The following is a 23,385-nucleotide window of genomic DNA, read 5'->3' on the forward strand; positions in this document are numbered from 1 at the left end:
TTAATTTATTCGCCACAGGGTGATTCTGCGTGAAAAAGCAAATCGAAAATGAAGAATAACATTTTTTCATACGAGACTCCATTTCGAAAAAATTCGCTTGAAACATTCGGTGGTGCGAGTGTGCCTAACCACGGCGTCACCTAGTAAATTTTGCTATGAACTATTACTTTCACTTCCACTCGTCTTCACAAATATTTTCAATGTAATAAATTGCTTCGCTAAACCTGTTACTTTGTTATACTTATCGTAACCAGCCGACATTTATCGATTTACCAATATGTCTACATAGAGCAAGTGCACACCATCAAATATTTAGACGAAATTTCCTCCGAAACGAAGGCTCGTAGGAGAAAAATTTATTTTACACTTTCGACTTACTTTTTCGCGTAGAATCAGCTCCCATCGATTTTGTAACTGAATTTTTCACTACACGAATTTATCTCCATTCTCGTGACTATCTCCCGGATAGAGTATCACGAATGTTAAGGATTCTGGCTAAATCGGTTGAAATATTTTTTCAGATTAATGGACTGCGGCTAAACCGAGGTTAGTCGCGCCAAGTGGAATATTCATTACACTACCCGATACATCCGCGACCGTTCATTTCTGGGTTATGCGGCAGTGTGCATGTGCGTGCCTACGTCGGTCGGGCCGGGATGGAAAGGGGCAGAGGATGCGCGTGACGCACACGTGCGATGGCAGAGCCGCTTTTAAACAATGCCACGGCCGAGGGAAACATGGTTCTGATATGGGAAAACGCTCGATAAGGCTTCGACCGCGAGTTTAGCTTTCAGCCAGCTGCGCCGAGCGACGACCAAGTGAGTTAAATATTGGAAATAGCGGACTGTTAGAGAGCTCATATAGGTGTCTAGACTGTCGAGTGTCTAGGCACGTGTCTGGGTTCTGATGCTGATGGAACACAATGGGGCACGAGGAGTTCCCATGGCCTGTTTGAAGAGCAGAGTGACATTTAAACTTGGCAGGCTATGGGTCTGCTGGAAAAACAGGGCATCGCGAAATTGTGGCATGGAAATCACTGTTTCTCAGGGGACAAGGGTGATCCTCTTCTTCTCTGTTATACTAGACATCAAGAATCTTTTGAATCGCAATTCACCCAGGCAGAAGATACACAGAGACTGTCAGAGTAAAAGATCTAAGCCAGAGTTAGCTTAGCAATCTTTCGAAGTTTCCAGGTCAGAATAGATGGAATCATTCATTTGACAGAACAAAACCGAGTAGACTCGAGTCTACTGAGTACACTAGGTAGACTCGAATCAAAATTAAGAATCCTTTTTAAGAATTTTCTGATCTGACACCAAGTTTCCAACAGTAGATTCGAGCTGATGCCTACCTGTCAATATTCTGAAACACGTTTGTTTGTTGTTGCACAGTGTGCACAGTGTCCAAATTATCCAATGATCCTTGGAAACTGAAGATGTAATCATATGTCAGATTCCTGTTAGCCTGTTACTATCATTCTCCTGTTCATCTTCATTACTACAGCAAAGATTCGACCCTTGAGTATCCCTGAACCGAAGATATCGACGAACACAACTGCTGTATCACTCCCAGTACCCTCGACCAATCACCTAGTATCTTAACACCCCTAACACATCCATCCTAGGTGAAGATTGAGACCTGGCCGAGCCGAAATCGGCAAGTGCAAGATCAACAATGGGCCGGGATCTGCGGCAGACCAGGTCACTAACTGGACTACTTGGATCCCAGTCCCGTTATGATCCCATTTCCTAAGCTTCCCTTCACACCTCCCACTTGCTGCCGGCTCTCGAGCCGCTGATGGACAAGCGAAAGGAGCGCTGGGTGACTCAGGCCTGGCAGGCTAGCGTCTCCCACCAGAACAGGCGACCCAGCACGACTCGGGCCGGCGAACTGAAATCCTCAGGTGAAAAACATAGAGTCATCGCTGTCCTGTCGTAAACCGTTGCCTTCTTCCGAGCCCGACAATAGCCGGCCAATGACTCCCGTGCACGGTTAATGACGATTCCCGCTGATGCGAAAGCGCTTCCTGCAATTATATCGGCCTCTGATACGGTGAAACGCGTATTCGTACGATGCTTGAATAATGTAAATAAAATGCGTGCACGACGGCATTATGCGGCCGTGCGTGCGTATTCCCCGATCGAATAACGCCGGGTTTATATTCCACGTAGTGTCGCATCCTGCTTGACGCAAGGTGGAACCTACGTATATGTCCCACTGGCCAATAAAGCCTGATACGATGTACGCTCGCGGCGTGCCACGCGGAATACGAATCGCTCTCGTGCAGCTGCGACGTTAAATTTCACTGTTTATTATGTCACCGAGCCACCAACCACGGGGCTACCACGGAGTTAGACGTCCAGTTTTCGTGATACGCTTTCGGGGCCGGCTACCGTCGGCACATGGGACCGTGTTGGGCGCGTGGAGGGGGTAAGTTGAGAGGTAGGCTTGGGTGGCGTCGGGTGCATGCGTTTTGGTAATTAATTTTTTGGATTCCAAGGTTTTCTTTTATATCGAATTTTTGGGGGGAGTTTGAAGATTTTTTACGTTGTAAAATTGCCAAGGTATTTTATAATTATATGGGAATTTTTATGTTGTTTTACTGGAATATTTTTAGGTATACATAGCGAGTAAATATAGGTTCTAGAATTTTATTAGGTATTTTGACTTTGGGGGTGGATTTTTCATTACAAATTTTGTATGCTGTTGGGAATGGCTGTCGTCGTTCTATGGGAACGTATTAGATGTACAAGGTGGTCTCTGTGAAGGAAGTAGACTTCGGTGCATGCTTTGTGATAATTATCTTTTTGGATTCGAAGATTTATTTTTGAGAATTTCAAAATTTTCCTTGTTCCACAGTTGGCAATCTATTTTATAATATTACATTAATTTTTATATTGTTTTATTGGAATGTTTTTAGGTACATATAGTGAGTAAGTATAGTTTCTAAAATTTTATTAAGTATTTTGACTTTGGACTGGATTTTTCATTCTAAATTTTGTATGTTAGGAATGGCTGTCGTGATTCCATGTGAACATATTGGATGTACAGAGTGGTCTCTGTGAAGGAAGTAGACTTGGGTGCATGCTTTGTGATAATTATCTTTTTGGATTCGAAGATTTATTTTTGAGAATTTCAAAATTTCCCTGTTCCAAAATTGGCAACCTATTTTACAATAATATAGGAATTTGTATATTATTTTAATGGAATATATTTAGGTACATATAGTGAGTAAGTATAATTAGTTTTTATAATTTTAGTAAATAGTTTTACTTCAGGGTAAATTCTTCACTCCAATATAAAAATTTGGAGTAGAATTTTTGTTTCCTCAGCAAATCATTTCGGATTTTCCAAATTTAAATTGACCAAATTCAAGTTTAAAGGTTTTTGTGGTTTCTATTTTTGAGTGGGTTGTGAGTTGTGGAACGAAATAATGAAACACCTCATAAATATTCGGACAATACAGGCTTTTTATTCCGTTTCACTCTTATTGGAGAAGGTAAGGGTTATTTGCTATTGTCAGCACACATGCTGGATTCCTTGTTAGAACAATAAATATAATTTTTACCGCATCAATGATTGCATTTGTGCACGTGATAAATATAAATTACCGAAGTTCATTGACTCGCTACACATTGATTCACAGTTTTTGTCATTATAATTATTGCAATTATGCAGATACTTTGGACAAAATTAATGTAACGTTTCAGCGTGATAGAAACATAATTACACTAATTTACTTTCAATCGTAATTTAATTATAATTGCCCGCAGTATATTTAGTATATTTACTAACATGTATTATATCATAAAATATTATAATTTATATTATAATATAAAATCCTGTATTAATGCACTAAATATATTATATATTCCTATATTTCTATTTTCTGATACTAAAATTTCGAAAAACATAGTATAATTTAATTTTACCTTCAACATACACATAGTGATCAAACGAAATTAATTTTCAGAGTATACCTAATGATTTAATTCTGATAAATGGCTAATAAGACAGGAAATATCGAGGAGGATATTTTCTTTCGAATTATTCCCCGGTTCAAAGTATCTGCTTAGTCATTATTCTCAGAGCCTAAGCAGCGTTTCAAGAACGCTTGAATCGCTGTCGCCTCCATTACGGAGAACCGCGACATCGTTTCTGAAACGGAAGCCAGCCATTGTCGTGTTCCTTAACGCAATCGCAGTCCCACTTTCCTTCTTCCGCGAGCCACGGTGCGTTGCACCGGTGCATCGTGCCCGATGCAACTATAACGCGTCGATTGCGCATTAGTATGAACGCTTATCGTTCGCCTCTCCTCTTATTCTAACAATGAACACCTCAAAAATATTTCGAAAAAGAAAAAATTCGCATTTGAAACGAAATAAAAATAAAACAAAAAGATTAAAAAAAAACATTAAATAATAAAATAATAAAATTAGAAAAAAATATAGGCGATAAATAAAGTGATAGAATACTAATAAATAAAAATTGTAGCAAATAATAAACGGTGAAAAATAAGAAAAATATATAGGAAACGAATAGAAAGATAGAATAATAAAAAGAGAAGATAGAAGCAGAGAAAGATAGAAGCATATTCTAACAAAGAAGACCTAAAAAATATTTCAAAAGAGGAAAAAGCCAGAAATACGAATCTGGACCAAAATAAGAAATAAAATGAAATAAATAACAATAACACAAAATAAAATAAATTGAAATAAATTAAAACAAAAATAAAATAACAAAAGACGAAAATTAAAAATATATAAAATATAAAAATATAAAAATATATATTTAGGGGATGAATAAAATGGTAGAATAACGGAAAATAAAAATTGAGACAAACTGTAATCGGTGAGAAATTAAAGAAAAAGATTAAGAAAATATATGGGGAACGAGTAGAAAGATGAGAGGGTGGGAAGGGAGGAGAGAAAGACAGTAGCATTGGATCGAGAACCGAGAATGGGGTGGATCTTCCTTCGCGATGGAATATTGCCCTAAATAAAAGGGCACGAAATGACACGGGAAGGAAGATAAGAGAAAGATAAATAGTGGAAGATGAAAGAGGGTGAAAGGTGAGGATACGGTGAGAGCGATAGGGTGAGGTTTAATCTTTCCTCTCGAGGAAAATAATAAAGAAGAACAGGAAGAGGGTGAGAGTGTCGGCTAAAAACAAAGATGGAAGGGAAAAATATTCGCGAAGGGAGAGAGAAATGGAAACAAGCCATACTCCTCAATTTTCCTGAAATAGGTAAAAATGAATTTTCGTTTAAACAATTGTAACACATTTTTTAAAAAGGGGATGAAATTTGAACGATTCGTCTGCTAAAAATTATAATTCGAAATTTTGTAAATATAAAGTAAAGATATGTAACAAATTTTGTAAAAGGAAATATTTTTAATTCGTCGAATTTATATTAAATTTTAATTTTTATTTCGCCTAGATGTTTCGAAGCAACTGGTCTTCTCGAATCCGAGGATATTTAAATCAGCTCGACTATCTGCTTTGCTATCTTGCTTCGAGCTTACGCAATGGAGATTTCTTGATTAATTTATTCCCAAGAAACGTGGAAACGAAGGCGCGAAGAGTAATTGCAACACACTTTATCAGAAAATCCTACACTCAATCTTAATTCCTGGCATCTATTCGTATCTCTAATTAGAATTTTTCCTCGGCTTTCCAATCGGTTGCACCGACTACCATGATCGTTACAAGATGCTATTCCTAACCTCACTTTTCAGCAAATTAACCAAGATTACATAATTTTGAAGAAACATAAATTTATTGATGCCGTTAATCGTATATAATTGCCTTTAATTCCTATTGTTGGGTGTTGTCTCTATTAATTCATGGATTTTAGTTATCCATTACGACGGACAGGTGGCGCTGAGGTAGCAGGAACTACAACGAGATGAGAGTTTTTAACCTAGTATCTTCTCAGGACTAAGAAAACTATATTTTACCATTCTGCTTTCTCTTTTTGTCTTAAAATGAACAGGGTGGACCACTTAACGTGACTACTTTCATTATTTTCATTATAAATAAGTCGATTTCTTTCTGTGTGTAGTAATACAATTAATTTAACAAAAACCAGATATCATTTACGTGGAATTAATTTTTTATTCGTCTCCAATTGCAAAATAATTAGAAATAACCGAGGTGACGTTAAATAGTCCACTCTGTATATCAGTCATGATACCTCAGTTATGGATATAACCTCAAACTCAACATTCACAAATACTAACCTCAAACACTTCAAAAAGAAAAAAAAAAAAATACTAATCATACATCCAGAAATATAACATCCAGTATTATTATCCAGTATTATACTACCATTCTACATTAATTCACCAGATCCTCTATCCAACTGTACATAACCTTTCTCGACTCACTCAACATAACCTCAAACTCAACATTCACAAACACCCTTAAAAAGAACACCATTATATTCATTCTAGAAATATAATACGTGTTATAGTACTACCATTTTAAATTAATAGACCAGATCTTTTACCCAACTATACTACATAACCTTTCTCAACTCACTCGACATAACCTCAAACTCAACATTCACAAACACCACCATTATATTCCTTCAAGAAATATAATACCTGTTATGATACCACCATTCTACATTAATCCACCAGATCATCTACCCAACTATACCACATAACCTTTCCCAACTCACTCGACATAACCTCAAACTCAACATTCATAAACACCCTCAGAAAGACCACCATTATATTCCTTCCAGAAATATAATACCTGTTATGATACCAGCATTCTACATTAATCCATCAGACTATACCGACTTACACTATAATCTAACCTCAAACTCAACATTCACGAACACTAACCTCAAACAGCCAGAAACACGCTAAAAAAGGTATCTCCAAACAGTGCTGCGGCAAACAAACCAGTTTATCCAACCGACGAACAACGAAGAAACGAAAGGGGACGAAGACAACGAGGTCGACGAGGGCGCCACGTGAGCCCGAGGAACCGCGTTGGCCAGGTCAAGCGGAGAAGGCGACCCAAGGTGTCGCGGCGAGCAGAGAGTGGCGACGGACAATGGCCGCGTAGTTAGTAAATTACAGGCTGGCCAACACAATGCCGTGCACCGTGGCGTGCGTGCGTGCACCGCCTATGACTATGCACGCGTGTTTGTCCACGTAGCCTATACCTCTCGTGCCTCTCCGTTCCTCTCTGCAGGCCACGGTTTACACAGAGAACGGCGCTCAGCGGCGCGTATCCACCGTTCGCCCATGCATGCGGAGTCCTGCGTGGGAGATTCTCGGTATACATCAATCCGTGCCGCTGCAGGTACCTGTACATTACCGCGGCCGTGCATTAGATACCCGCGCCAAGATTTCACTCTGTCCCCCGTTCCCATTGCGCCGTTTGCGTCCATCCACCGCCTGGCATCTGGTCACGTGACCCAGGCCGATGCACACAGCTCGCCTCCGTACTTTCCCGTATACACGCGCGCTGTGCTCGGTACAGGCTTCGCGGAATGTTTATGCGCGTAGGCTAACCGACGATTTCTGCTCCCATTCGTGGATCGCGATGGGTAATCTTGGGCAACCTGTTCTTTTTTCCCTATTTTTTGGAGGAGAATTATTTATAGCAGAATTTCTTGAAATTTAGGGAAGATACTGGTATGGGGGAAATCTAGGGAGTTTTTGATCTCAGGTTTGACTAAATGTAACCGCGATTGTTCAAGGATCATATTGAGTACTGTGTTCTTTTACGTCCTTTTTTTTTTTAAGGATTATTTGGATTAATTAGGGTTATTGATCTTGAATTAATTAGGGTTATTTTGAAATTTTTAGGGAGATACGGGTATGTTGGAAATTTTGGGAATTTTTTCGTTTCAGTTTTGACTAAGTGTAACTGTGATTGTTCAAAAATCATATCGGGTACTCTGCTCTCTCTCATCCTTTTATTTAAAAGGATTATTAGGATTAATTGGGTTTGAATTTGATTTATATTTTGAAATTGGAAAATTATTTTTTGAGACTATACACGTTCTACTATACCAACAGTAAAAATAGACATAATAAAGTTTCAGAAAGTGTTTTGGACGTGTCTCTTCTGATACGAAATAATTACACATCTTCAGAGTTTACATCTCCAAAATCGACATCTCCAACTCAAACAAAATGGCTACTTTAATCCTCGTGCAACCTACTGCATACCTACTGCACTTGGAATGCTATATGCACTATACTTGTACACGTACTTGGAATAGCTATAAATCGTCGAATCGATCACAGTGAGTGATAAAAAATATCCAATCCTAACTCGACCATCTCTCTCTTCTATCTCCCTTCCAATCACCGAAAATAATAGCTTCTAAGAAGCAAAACAACGCGAAATATCTCGCACAAGCACGAAACTAGACACACGAATCATAAAATGTCCACCGTTCGCATCAGCTCCGTCCAACGCCACGATCAACCGACACAATCACCATCAAACCGACCATTCTGATAGCTTCCCATCGATTACGACCCGTGACACACCTGCAACCGTGCACACACCAGTCAAACCAACCCCACCACGCCAACCCCACGAACCTGACATATCACGAAACTCGTAACATCGCGTAAACATTAAAATCCTCGCGATCGAAAGCAACGAGAAGCCTATATGCCACAGGCGAGCTCAGCTAATCAGCGATCTAGGGCTAGATCGCTCATCGACGCGACGATTTATCGGCCAACAGGCACCCGGCTGAAGACGCGAAAACGAAGGGAAGAAGGCTAAAACGATATTGAACGAGGAACAAGAGGAATTCGAAGCGAATCCCGAGTTCGGGCTAGCGAGGAAGCAAAGACCGGAGAAATAAGACGGAAGAAAAAGGGAGAAACATGGCCGAGGGAAAAAGTGCAGAAGGAAATGAAGCGTGTCGGGAACACGGCAGAGAGAGGAGAAATTACAGAGAGAGAGATTCGAGTAACGGGTTAAAGAAATCGATTTTTATTCACTGCAAAAGCAAAGCATGGTTTTGCGTCTTAAAAATGAAGACAGAATATAGAATACTTTCTAGAGAACGCTTATATTTGATATATTCGGTAACTGAAACGTATATATGTATGAATCAGTATGTTTAGGATGATACGATACGTATAACAAGCAAGAAATTATAAGATTGCATTAATAAAATTAGAAAGCAACTCGACGAAGTACGTATATGGGACGTATTGGAGTTACGGGTCGTGGTGGCGCTAGTGAGTTACAGGAAAACCCGGTTAGGGCTCTCGTAAGCGACAAAAGACGAATCGATGTAACACTGAAACCTATTATTTCTTAATTATCGCTGCTTTTAGCTGATATTATGACTAATATTGACACTTTTACTGTTGAAGTGGAGTCATGGAGTTAGATTGAATTGGTGGTTGGGAGAGAAGAAGACAAAGCGTGGGTTCATATTTCGGCTCCCTGTGTAATACTTTATTTGTCCGCCCCTGGACTTCCTTCTTCCGTCCCTCTTCTTTATCGACCGTGCTCGACCGCGATTCTTTTCACACTCGGCCATCTTTTCCGCCATCTTTCTTGCTAATTACCCGACCCGTTTCCCAGCCAGAAATCTTTCCTCCCTAAACCCCACTTTTTCGTCTCCTTTCACCCTTCTTTTTTTCCTTTCTTCTTCTTTTCCTTCTCTCTCTCTCTCTCTCTCTCTCTCTCTCTCTCTCTCTCTCTTCCGTTTGCAGGTGTAAGCGAAGATGCATAGATAGCGCAGCCAGAGAGGCTCGATGTTTTCCGTAAGGGGTTGTTGCTCGTTGATTCTCGCGAATCGCGAGCTTCGCGGAACCCCATGAAATATTCAAACCGCCCGCCACCCCCCACTCCCGCGCAGTTTTATGGGCAATTCTGGTGTATCTGTTTGCACGAACTTGCTTCGCGGAGATTAGGTGGTGGTGGAAGCTTGTCGGGAGGAATAATGCGTTCCATTGGCGAGGATTTCGCGGTGGAAGTGTGTGGGGGCGACGCGGGGAGCTTGATGACTGCGGTGGTCGAGCATGGTCGTGGCATCGCGGGATTTTGTGGTTAGGACGGCGGAAAAATGGCGCTGCTTGGAAGGTGATCGTGGCAGCATGTGAAACGTGTTATTGGGATGGTTATTTCTGAAATTCTTTTTACTCCTTGGGAAAAGCATGAATCGTACTGTTGGGTTAGGTTATATCCCATATGATGATGGGGGTAGGAGGGGTAACTGATCAGGGAAGTGATACTAATTTATTAGCTTAATACTATAATTCCAGATCAGTTGATATGGAATGTAACTAGATATATAAAATTAGATACAATTGTTAATGTATTTGCTATATGATAATTATTAATATGGAAATTATTATAATAATAATTAAAATTGTAAGTTACTTTAAAAATAATTCTAATTTATGAAAATGGTTATTTTTATATTTAGGAATATGATTAAAAATGTGCTTGTTTTTTTAAATATATATTACAGGTGGTTTTAGGGTTGAGAGGATAAAGTTAGGTTATGTTCGAAGAGAAATGCACTATTCTTACCTTGATAAAACGCTTGGCCTTGGTCAAGAGACCCAACGTGGTGTGCCTTGAGGTTTCAGGACCCAACGGAACCAACACCTTCAGCTTTTCCAGGCAATTTCTGAGGTGCGCTCTCCTGCAACAAAAATGGCGTCAACCATTTAGTATGTTGTATACAACTATACACGAAATTTTTAATTTCTTCCACAATTATTTCTTGAAAATTTGTAAAACTTTTTCAATTTTCTATTTTGATATTAATATACCAAATTATACTGCTGTCATGCAATATTTTGTTGAGAATTATTTACATTTGGTAATTGTTGCTAGTATAATATTATATTTTATATCATACCGAATTTTCATTTAAATCGTGATTTCTTTCTTCGATGCTGGTTACGTGTAATTTATGTGTCAGAGTACAGGAATTATTAAATCACCTTTAAGAATAGTTGATCCAAAGTTTATGCAAAATTGTAGGTGTTGCAGCATACTATAAAGAGCCACGTTTTTATGAAACTCTAATACAGAATGCAATCTTAATATAATCTTAATATGACATAATTTGCAATCTTGAGGCATAATACGTTTTATGGTCGAATTTTAATGGCCAATTAATCTTAATTACAAATCTTAACGTCTAATCCTCGGTAACCTAAAGTATTATAGTAATTTATATTCAAGCATTAACATTTCCTTATATTTAAATACCAAATTAATTTAAATGTATTTGATTAAAAAATAAAACTTTAACTCGTTCTCGTAAACACTGTAATAAATGATAGTCGACTTATGCTACCCATTTAGTGAACAGGGGTAAACAGGTATGAATAAAACATGGCGTTATTTTACCAAAAATAAAACTTTTCTAAAAAACGAATTAAATAATACGTTAAATTATTCAATTCTGATATATTACGTATTTTACAATTTAAAAAAAAAATTGTTTTATGTTTATATAAATAGAAAGGTTACTAATTTTGGGGTGTAAAATTGTCGATCTTTGATTTACTGTATTTTTGTGAAAAAAAATCGTAGAATGTTACACTTGCTTTTATTTTCAAGAGTGAAACCTCTACTTTCGGAATCATGAATTTCATTTTTTCGAAGATGTCTTTACACTCAGACACGAGGCGAAAAATTGATGATGGTTTTTCCCCCAAAAATTCTTTTTCCTTCAAATTCAAACGACTCCACGGAATTTAATAAATTTTTGTCAGAATTCGTTTTGCAACATACTTGAAGACCAAAGTCTCCCCTGTACAACGATGTCTTAAAAACCAACGCATGATTTTTTTCCACCAAATTATCCCACTATGAGTGTCATGGTGGAATAATCCTAACGAAAATATTGAAAATAATTTTGTTAAAAAGAAAAAAAAAATTGGAAATATTCTCCAAGTATAAATAAATCTACGTGTGAAAGCGACGTGCCAAAAAGTATCACGGTTTCCTCAGAAAAAAATCCGAAAAAAGTCGATTTTTATTGGCTGGATTACAAGAATACCAATCCCAGGTTACCATCGTGCTGCGTCCCAGCGATTTCCCTAAACTCCGTTGGTACCCTGGAAAAGCCGTGTCTCTGGCCAACGGCGGGCAATTTCACGCGGCCTCGATCCGTCTTGTCCGGAGGTTCTCGAATTACCCACGGGCCACGGAAAACCGCGGGGCGGCATTCGTTTTTCGCGTCACGTACGCGGCCACCACGACGAATGGGGCGGAATCCGGCCGGCAAACAGACGGCGAAATTGAACGGGGAATCCCCACGGCGCGCCCACAACCCCGCCTGGCGGCAGCTTCGCGGACCGGCCGCCAGAGGGACGCCGCGAAAGCGTCCGAAAGATGGCGATAGCCTACCGATTATCGCGGCCACCGCGGCCCATTAGCCGGACCGAATCGCGCAGATAAACAAACGCCCTGGAATACCAATAAGGCAAACGTACGGCAATTATTTTTAGCGGGACAGTGGAGAGGGTGGTGCTACGAGGGAAGAGAAATTAAAAAGGGTGGAAAAGGGGTGTTAAGGAGACAAGAACGTACAGAGTTCCTACTGAGAGTAGGTTAGGTTTGGGTGACCGATTAAATTATAGATACTGGTTCGATTTTTTACGGGAAGGGGATATTTTAGGGGGTTTTATTCGTTGCAGGTGATTGACGATAAATTTTTACGTTTATTGAGAGGATTAGTGTTTTAATTTTAGAAAGGTTAGCTTAAAATTCGATTTTTGTTTATTCATTATATTATATTAGAGATTGTTGCATATAAATTATTTAAATATGGTGGACTATTTTGTGCTAGTGGAAAGTTAAAAAATTGTAAAGCAAGGAGTAAATAGGAAGCTGAACGAATTTGCTTGGGTCTGCTGGGAGATTATGGAATGGTACTACTGGGAATATTTTGAGGTTATGGCAGTTTTAATTCGACGAGTTTTAAGGAGGTTTTAAAGCGGTAATTTGGAATAGCTTTAATATTCTAGAATAGTACGAATTTTATCTATAATAATCACGCTTGCAGAACAGAGTTGACGGTTCTTTTTGCCAAGATGTCGCGCCATGTTGGATAACTGCAAATGTCGCTACACATATTAATATTCACCAAGAGGGTTGAGTCTGAAGAACGTTTTATATTCACGGAAAAATTTAAAGGGCCAGTTGAGAAGTGTAAAATATAAATTAAAAAAGAAAAATGGTGGAATTTGTATTTCAATTTGTAATAAATGAAACGAATATTTAATATAATATATGTTATTATGTGTTATTAAATATTATTGCAAAATGAAGGTGAAATGAAAAATTGGAGAAGTTAAATCATAATTGTGATGTGATTTTGTTTCTTAAAGGGGTGAATTTGCAGAGTGTGAGCCGTTAACAGATTGAGTTTAAAATTGGCGAAAGTTGCAAACCGGCGACTTTAAAGAGTAAAATTAGCGAAGTTGCTGACTATTTCAAAGTAATAGGGAAAGTTCAGTGTGCATTTTTCTAATGGCGACCGTTATATTGTAACGGTTATTATCGCAAAAGAATTTAAGAAACGTGCACCTTTCGGCGATTTTAATTGCCAGTCTGCAACGAAAAAGGAAAAACCGTAATTTTATTCGAAACTCTTGCTTTGCCGTATGAAACAGCGGAATTTAAACGGGAAACTATCCACTTCGTACTTTTTACCATTCTGCGACGGGAGTGGAATTTAATTTAACTTGCTTTAATTTATCGACTCAGCTACGAATTTGACAAACCATACGGTATAAAATGTTTCGAACAATTTTAATCCGTCATATCTTTCCGTAAACTATGCTTCCGAGAACGAGATAAAAATTGAAAAATTATGTCACCTTCGATATAATACTTCATAATACCTTTTTAAATTTATAATTAACATAAAGTCAATTAAAAAAAAAAGAAACATTTTTTAAAAAATAGAAGAGTTTTGTGCTTTTTAATTTAATTTAATTTAATTCAATTAATTGGCTATTTTTTTTTAAATCAAATAATGTATTATAAAAAAGAAAAAAATATGGAACTATTTTTAACTGAATCCAAAAATCTCACCTCAAAAAATACTATACGTATTTATTATACTGTAATCCTGCTCTATTATTTTAAATTGAAAAACCTACAGCCAGAAAAAAATAAAAATAAAATTGAAAATTGTTCGAACCTAACCTAAAAACAATTCATTTTAAAATCATCTAATTATTATTTATTTAAAGAAAAAAATCCCAATATTGTAATAATATATGAAGTACACAAATTTCAAAATTATACCATTACCAATTCAAAAATTCCTTAACATAAAATTCCATTAATTGGAATAAATTATGCCAATCATAATTAAGAAAGTAAGGACAACTATCAAATTCCAAATAATCCAAACCCCAGTACCATCACAAAAATCATAAAAATATCAGCATAATACCCTATCCTGATTCATCCTAAATCCCAAAATCAAATTCAAAAACAAGATGGAAGTGTGTAGAACGAGTTTAGGGTTCCTGTATAGTCGTCGACGGAAGTCGAGACGGTCCCAGACACGAAGATTTATTTCCTGCGTCCGGCAATAATAAGTTCGCGTCGGAGGCGCGTCACGTGTGGCAAACACGCGCCATTACAGCCATTTAATTATAAGTTTATGCCCGGTTTATTGTTCCGTGGTGGAAAATGGAGACGATGGCCGCCGACGACAGCGACGTCGTTCGCCATGGCCGTGGCGAAACGGCGCGGTGGTGGGGGGCAAGACGCTGGTCGGGACGCGCACAAGCGCGTTTGCACGTACGTTTTACGAGAAACAATAAGCCGGCTCCGGCTTAATGACGTCATCAAACGGTATTATGTCTCGCGGGCCGCGGAGTGGACGCTTTCCGGGGCTTGGATGGATGCATTCTGGCCGCGGGACCGCGTTATGCACGCCCATTTAGGTTAGGGCTGCCGCGTTTAAGCGCCTCTGACGCCAGGCGGCGGAACTAGCGCCTCTGACGCCAGGCGACGGAACTAGCGCCGCCGTCGCGAACCTCTGGCTAGCCGCTCCCTCATGACTATTCCTCGCCGTGTGGTACTGGGGTAAAGGGCCCTTTTTGTTTATTTTTTTGACAGCTTCGTATCTCTTGGGCTCTGGAATAGTCTCTTATCCCAATTTAAATAAATTTTTGTATTTTCGAAATTTTCTAACGGCTTCTATTGAAGTACTATTTTAAATGGATTTTGAAATATTCTCTATTTACTTTGGAAGGTGGAATTTTGTATTAGTCTATTTTAAATAAGTTCTAACATTCTTGTAATTTCCAAATAGGTAGATAATATTATATTACAAAGTTATTCTTTAGCTATTTTTAGTTATTATTTATTATTAGTTTTGTTCAGTTATTCTTTATTTGTTAATTTGTTAATTATTTTTTTAGTTACTATTTGTCGCCTTTTAAAATTTATAGCTCACACAGTACTATGAATGTGAAATAAATTCTTCAATACTGAAATAATCATTCCAGAGTAAGAAATTTCCAATTTCTCATAACCAATATAAATTTTGTATTCCTTATGTTCAAACTCCACTGTGACAATTACAGAACGCAAATGAGGATCATAATACTTGACAAATCCAAAGAATCAAAGAAGCAAATATTAATTACCACAAATTAAATGAATCTAAAATTAATATAAAGCAACCCCGTTAAAAGGAAAATTTAAAAAATGATATTCAAATTGTCACACCTATCTGACACCTATTTCCCAAATCCAAAATTTCCAAGGATTAATAAACGTTGAAATTACAATTCGAAGTTGCACTCTGATAGACCAATACCCTGCCGCGAGAATTCCTCCATTCACTCAGACGAAACTAATATACCCCACAGCTTGGCGGGCCAAACCGAATAAAAGGGATATTAAATTTTTATACCCTAAGAAAATATTCTCGCGGAAAGGCGTGAAATGAAAATAAGGAAGTCCATCATGGGGTTTATCGATCGGTTATGGAATAGGCTTGATCAACGCTCGCCTGGGAAAATCCGATCTCCGTGTCGCTGGAAATTGAATGTCTTACGGCTGGATCGATAAACCGGTTGACGTGTTCGAAATTTGCAATACCCTGTGGACGAACAATGTCTGCCGTGGAATAAAAAAAATTTAATCAAGCGTTTCGACCGCCCAGCGACGATGGGGAATTTTTACAAAGGAGATCCATCGTCCATCGAGGCGAAGGAACAAGGCGATGATTCCGAGCTCGCCGGGATATTCTAGGGGGAAAATTTCATCCCGGCTCCACTTCCTCTACACCTTCGATAATCCGAATGAAGTTTCGTCCAAGATTTTCGCAAAATAAGATGTAACTAGGGTGGATAATTCTCGGCTGGATGAAACTTTACCGGCCAAACTTCCCGCCAAGTTTGTTTAATAAGAGTAGCAGAAATTTGGTGTCTCGCCACTTCCCCGGGAAGAAAGGCTACTTCTTTCTTAGCACGAACATTGCAAGAATTACATTCCTTCATTTTAGAAAAATTTAATATCCTGCTGGAAGATTTAATATGGAAGAAGGTTCGACTTCCAGTGATTCCAGTATGACTTATGGTTGTTAATCCTACGCTCTGTAATTAAATATTGCAGATGTACGAGGAAGTGCGGAATTGTACGATGCATAAGTGCATAAGTATGAATTAATAGTGAAATAAATTACATTAAATTAAATTAACATGCAAGCAAAAGTAAATTGAATAGCAGTTAAGAGTTCTAAATTAAATAATTTTATAAATAAATTGTAGAAAATAAATTTTACTTTCATCCAGAGCATTTAGGATGATAATTTATAATCATTTAAATATGCACACTGATACACACACTGATCAGTGAATAAAAATAAAATATATCCTGTCGTATAATTTATTGAGAAAGTGAAAATTTAAGTGAAATAAGACTGTCAATGATCAGAAGAAAAATTAAATCCTTTATACTGATTCCATACTAATTAAATGAAATTAACATGCAAGCAAAAGTAAATTGAATAGCAGTTAAGAGTGTTAAATTAAATAATTTTATAAACAAATTGTAGAAAATAAATTTTACTTTCATCCAGAGGATTTAAAATGATCATTTATAATAATTTAAATATGCACACTGGATATACACACTGATCAATGAATAAAAATAAAATATATCCTGTCGTATAATTTATTGAGAAAGTGAAAATTTAAGTGAAACTAGTCTGTCATTGATCAGACAAAAAATTAAATTCTCTATACTAATTCTATACTAACCTAACCAAAATCTATCATTCCTAATTTAATTAATTTTCGTCAAATGTTCCATAAAGCATAAAAGCAATTAAAAAACGATCACGGTGAAAATGGCAGTAAAAAAATTATGGCAATTTCATTAGCAGCAGTATGGAGGGTGGCGGGGCCTCTTAAATTCCATCGCAGCCAATACTCGTCAAAGCTCCCCGAGCAACAACGGGCAACTGCGACAATTACGGGAATGCCAATATTAACCGGGAGCGAAACCAGTCGGGTCCATTTTCTTAAATTCCATCGGAACGGACACAGCGGGGCTCGTCAAAGCTGCGCTAGCAACGACGCGCAGTAATTACAGTAATTGCAATTAGTTTTACCGTTCGCCATGGTCACCGGAGGCCACTAAATCACGCGGCAACAACGACCGAAATTAATTACAAGCATCGCGTCGTATCGCGTGGATCCGCGACAAGCTCGATTCCAGGCCACCCGATTATCCGACACAGGCACCGTTTCGTCCGTGCAAATCGTACAAGCGCTGCCAAACTTCCTTCGACCCCCACTCCGCGGCGCGCCGCTCCCCACTCCGCCCGCTGCTCCCCACTCCGCCTACCGCGCGACACGCGCGCCACGCGACGCGGCGACGGAGCCCGAAAAGTCGCCGAGGCGTGAGACGTTACGCAAATATGTCGCCGATGGAGTTCCCAAGTCACCGTGGTTGTTCAACTCCGTCGTGAAACTTGGCTAGCCGGTTCTGGATAAACAAATTGTTCCAGGCGAGGAAGGAAATGAATAAGGACGGAGTTGGCGAAGAGCTTGGGTGGAGGTGAGGTTAGGTGTGCTTATGAGAGATTGCAGGCGTTCCCTGTCTCGCCTTTACTCGGCGTTCGAACTGTATTACACTTAAAAATTTACTTTCTTGCATAGCAGACGATGATTAATTAATTTTTCTATGCACGAGACAGTGAAAACGTAACTTTCCTTATATGGGGTAATAAAAATTGCGAAACATTTAGATCGCGAATTCCCTTATATTTCAGATAACGGAAAATTAATCTCGTGCACGTGTGATAACAAAAATTAATTTGTTGCGCACGAGATGATGGTAAATTAATTTTTTTACACACAGACAAAGAAATATTAATTTCACTGTATATGGGGTAATAGAAAGGCAATGTCTGGTAAATCTCAGCACCGAGATTGAAAAATGGTTAGGTAGTAAATTCATTTTTATGTATATGAGGGAATACAAAATTATTGTCGCGCATGTGGGATAATAAAAAATTAATTTTCTGTGTATGACGCGATGGTAAATTAATTTTTTTATGCACGATATAGTGAAAAATTAATTCTCCGTATATAGGAAAATAAAAATTGCAAAATGGTTAGGTAGTAAATTCATTTTCTTGTATATAACACAGTGGAAAATAAATTTCGTGCAACTGTGATAACAAGAAATTAATTTGTTGTGCATGATACGACGAAAAATTAATTTTTTTATACAGGGTATACAGGGTAGTAGAAAGCTAATCACAGTAAAGACTGAATCTCAGCACAGAAATTAATATATGTTTAGAATGTGAATTCATTTTTGCGTATATGAAATATTGGAAAATTAATTTTGTGCATGTATGATACCAAAAAATGAACTTATATATCAGATGATAGATTAATTTCCTCTTGTACGAGATAGTGAAAGTGAATTTCCTAATTCATCTACCTAATTATCATGTTTAATTTTGCTAATTAATTAGGGAGACTAATTTATTAAAATGTATGAACCTGTTTGAAGTGGTTTGAAGTGGTTATCTCGATTATCCACGTATCACATACTTTCCTTGGTTTTCATGCTTGGTGTAAATAGTTGCCGGATGTATTAACAAAATTAGGTACGGGTATTATACTTCATTAGTATGGTAGACTCGATTACATTTCAAGATACTCTGAAGGTTTCGGTAGCGGTTTAATAATGAATATACATTACGTATAATATACCCTGAAATATATGCAAATCAGAGGCAATCGATACCCATTAAACCCATTAACTGTACCATAAAAGTACCAAGAACTAATCTCGCAATTTTTCCACCAATTTCATTCAAACACCAAACTCATCCCAGCCTAATTACTTCGTTATATCTCCCCCCACCCCCATCCTCACACCAAAATAAGATTATTTACTCGAATCACCAAGAAAACTATTTATTTATTGAGTTTTTCTTTCGTTTGTTTTTCTTTCCTTTTCTTTAATTGGTTTTTATTGTTAAAGGAGTTATAACGCAAAGGAACGGTGGTCAGTGGAAACAGTGGAAAAACAGTATAGATCTTTATTGAACGGGGGCACGGTTAGAAATGGCCAGTTTAGAGCCACGCACAGTTCAGGCCACAGGACGTCTCCAGAATACAGGAGACAAAAGACAAAACGCAGGGGAAGGGATTGCCCCCACGTCGCTAGGATATAGAGTTTACTTTACTATTTAATTTCACTATAAAATTTATTCCATTATTTTCTGTATTACTATACTACTACGTTGTTACTGTATATTTCATTTTACTATTTTTATTGTATACCAAAGTATACTTCTGTCCGTTAATACAGTATTGTTATTATATTATCAATGTATATTACCGTGTATTACGAAGAATCACGAGATGGGAAAAAGTTATTTACTCAAAACATGAACCTTCTTTACCAGCGGAGCATTCTTAATTACAACGAACAGCGAATCACCAGGCTAGGTTAAGTTAGGTTAGGTTAGGATAAGTTCGGTTAGATTACGCTAGGTTAGGTTAGGTTAGCTTAGGTAAAGAAAATAATTATCCAAAATATAATAACAATATCTAAAATATTAGAATAAATCTTGCATCTAGCGGTGCACACCCGTGACGTCCTGAGCGAGTCATGTGATTTTGTTGTGGCAGTCAAAGGGTTAATGAAGTATTATTATTATTGTATTACCAATGTATATTACCGAGTATTACCAAGAATCGTGAGATGGGAAAAAGTTATTTACTCAAAACAGGAACCTTCTTTACCAAGGGAGCATTCTTAATTACAACGAGCAGCGAATTATCAGGTGCGTAAAAATAGTGGCGGATAGTCGTGGCAGAGGTGAACGAGGACGAGGACGTGCATCAAGGGTCGAAGGTGTATAATCGGCTTAAAGGCGCAGCAGCCGGCTCGAAAACCGAACGCTCCGCGTCCCGTAATCCTCCTCTAACTAGGTCCACGAGCTGTTGCCACGGGGAACGTGTAATCGGTTCGTTTGAATTATTAAAGGAGGCCGGCCACCCTTACGCGGCCCGTTCGTCGGAATTCACCCCCGGCTCGCTGTTTTTCCACGCTTTCCCGCCCTTTATTTTTACCTGTTCCACTCCTAGGGAAGCCTCACGCTCCAGCGACTCGTGATGCGCGCGCGGGTACCCGCCCGATTGCCCCTCGACTGTTCACGGTGTGTATGTGTAGTTGTTGGTCGTTGGGTCTGATACCGACGACGAAAATTCGGTAGAGAAGAAGAGGACGAAGGGAGATCACGAGGGTGGTTTTAAGGGAGGTTACGATCGGTGTTTAAAGCGTGACGGGTCGGGGAGGAACGTCGAGGTTTTGATACGTTTCAGAGAATCAGTCGAGACATTGAGAATTCGCCCTAAAAAATTTCTGATATTTTCTTAGGGTTCGTTTTCGTGGGTTAGGTGTAGATTGCGATTCAAATTTCTGATGCACCAAGGTATTCGGGGCTGGCAGATGGTTGATGGTCAAGAATCAAGGTTAGCTGAAGGTCAATTAAGGCCAGGGATGGTGAGGATCATTCAGTGATCATGAGATCCTGCAGAAACTCTAACCCACGACTTTCACAGCTCTAGATGTTCATAGAAAATTGGAAAGACCTCGTTCAACCCGATACCCACAATTCTGAGGAAGATTCTGTCAACTGGTGCCTACAGAAACAGCTTCAAAATCATCCCAAAGCTACCTAGGCCTATGAAGCTCTTGGACAGGTTACCAGATCAGGTTCCAAAAGCAGGAACTATCCCCACAAACTCTCTTTGACTTCCAAAATGCACAGACACCACTGAGATCCTCCGGAAACTCTAACCCGAGACTGCAACAGCTCTAGATATTCATGGAAAATTGAAAAAACTTCATTCAACTCGATACCCACAATTCTGAGGAAGATTCTGTCAACTGGTGCCTACAGAAACAGCTTCAAAATCATCCCAAAGCTACCTAGGCCTACGAAGATCTTGGATAGGTTACCAGATCAGATTCCAGAAGCAAGAACTATCCCCGCAAACCCTTTTCGACTTCCAAAATGCACAGACACCACTGAAATCCTCCGGAAACTCTAACCCGAGACTGCAACAGCTCTAGATATTCATGGAAAATTGAAAAAACTTCATTCAACTCGATACCCACAATTCTGAGGAAGATTCTGTCAACTGATGCCCACAGAAACAGCTTCAAAAATCATCCCAAACCTATCTAAGCCTACGAAGCTCTTGGATAGGTTATCAGATTAGGTTCCAAAAGCAGCAACTATTCCCAGAAACCCTCTTCGACTTCCAACATACACAGACACCACTGAGATCCTCCAGAAACTCTAACCGAGACTTTCACAGCGTTGGATGTTGATGGAAAATTGAAAAGACCTGAACCCGATAGCCACAGCCCTGTAAAGGATCCAGTGATTCATACAAAAACAGCGATCCACGTAGATTCAACACGAGGAAAACACGAGCCCGATCCCCTGTCCTGCTGCTGATCTCTGTCCGTGTACAGCCGGCAGCCACGTCAGAAATTCCCGTCGTTCCCACCCTATCAACCTCATCATTCTTTGACATCCTTTCCCGGCGGCGCTCGCTGCAACATTTTTGCCGCGGGCCGACGAGTCCGGGAACAGCCGGCCCTCCAATCGATACGACCGTGTGACACCGGCATTATGAAATTCCTGTCCCGCCTGTTAGGCGTACCGGAGAGCCTGATGAATAAATACTTCGCGCGGAATTCCCGTGTCGAAGTCAGCGGGCGTGCTTCGCGAAGACCAAGTCGGTTCGGCTCTCTTGTTCAAAGGGATCCAACAGGGGCCCGTAGACGCGACACGCGTCTGTCGCTAACGTTCTCAACGGCCGATTATTAATTCGCAACGCTTGCCTTCGCAAGCACGAGAAGAGCGAATAGGAAAGATCGTACGGATGAAGTACGATGAAATATTCGACGATGGATCCGGTGGATCCGCTTTGTGCCGAGGTATCGTGTCTTTAGCCTTCCTTAATTTCACCTGGTGTACCTGCTCGCTCGTTCCGCGATGTCGTGCATGGCTTGCTACACGTCGAAATTGCGAAATTGTTGGGTAAGATGCGAGATCTAAGAGAAGGTCGGAGGGTACAGTTATTGGGGGATTCGTTTGTCAGGTTTATGAAGATAAAGAGAAGAGGCTGTTGATGAATAGTTGGGAGAATATGGGACGAAGTGATGCCAGGTCGGACTGTCAGAGTCAGTGTACTGAGTTTGGTGCGATGAGTCATCGAACGAATTGGAGAAACAGTCTTTGTAACTAGTTAGAGGCTGCAGAGGAGGATTGAGAGATGACAGGTCTGTGGATTATGAAGACAAGGAGAAGCGTCTGTTGATAGATAGTTAGGAGAATTTGGGATGAAGTAATGCCAGGTTTAACTGGCAGAGTCAATGTCTCAAGTTTGGGGTGATAAGTCATGAAACGAATTGGAGAAACAGTCTTTGTGGCTTGCTAGAGTCTGCAGAGAAGGATTGAAGGATGATAGGTCTATTGTGAGAGTCAGTATCCCAAGTCTGAAGTGATCATCAAACGAATTGGAGAAATAGTATTTGTAGCAAGTTAATAGCTACAGAAGAGAATTGAGGGATGACATGTCTATTGTCAGAGCCAATGACGCAAGTTTGGAGTGATAAGTCGTCAAACGAATTGGAGAAATAGTATTTGTAGCAAGTTAACAGCTACAGGGGAGAATTGAAGGATGACAGGTCTATTGTCACAATTAGTGTCATAAGTTTGGTGTGATAAGTCGTCAAACCAATTGAAGAAACAGTTTTTGTGGCTAGTTAGAGGCTACAAAAGAGGATAACAAATATGACAGGTCTATTGTCAGAGTCAGTGTCGCAAGTTTGGTGTG

The 23,385-nt window shown here is 39.1% G+C and overlaps 1 protein-coding gene across 1 annotated transcript in view; it reads right to left on the minus strand.

Annotated features, from left to right (window-relative positions):
• Window positions 1-23,385, minus strand: part of Mxd (MAX dimerization protein) — a 431,559-nt gene that overhangs the window by 193,162 nt on the left and 215,012 nt on the right. Inside the window, exon 3 of the mRNA XM_017906563.1 lies at window positions 10,538-10,652. Coding sequence (XP_017762052.1) covers window positions 10,538-10,652 — 115 coding nt within the window. The remainder of the gene's footprint in view (window positions 1-10,537; window positions 10,653-23,385) is intronic.

The sequence above is a fragment of the Eufriesea mexicana genome, unplaced genomic scaffold (genome assembly GCF_001483705.2).
Source record: "Eufriesea mexicana isolate 0111107269 unplaced genomic scaffold, ASM148370v2 scaffold5561, whole genome shotgun sequence".
NCBI lineage: Eukaryota > Metazoa > Arthropoda > Insecta > Hymenoptera > Apidae > Eufriesea > Eufriesea mexicana.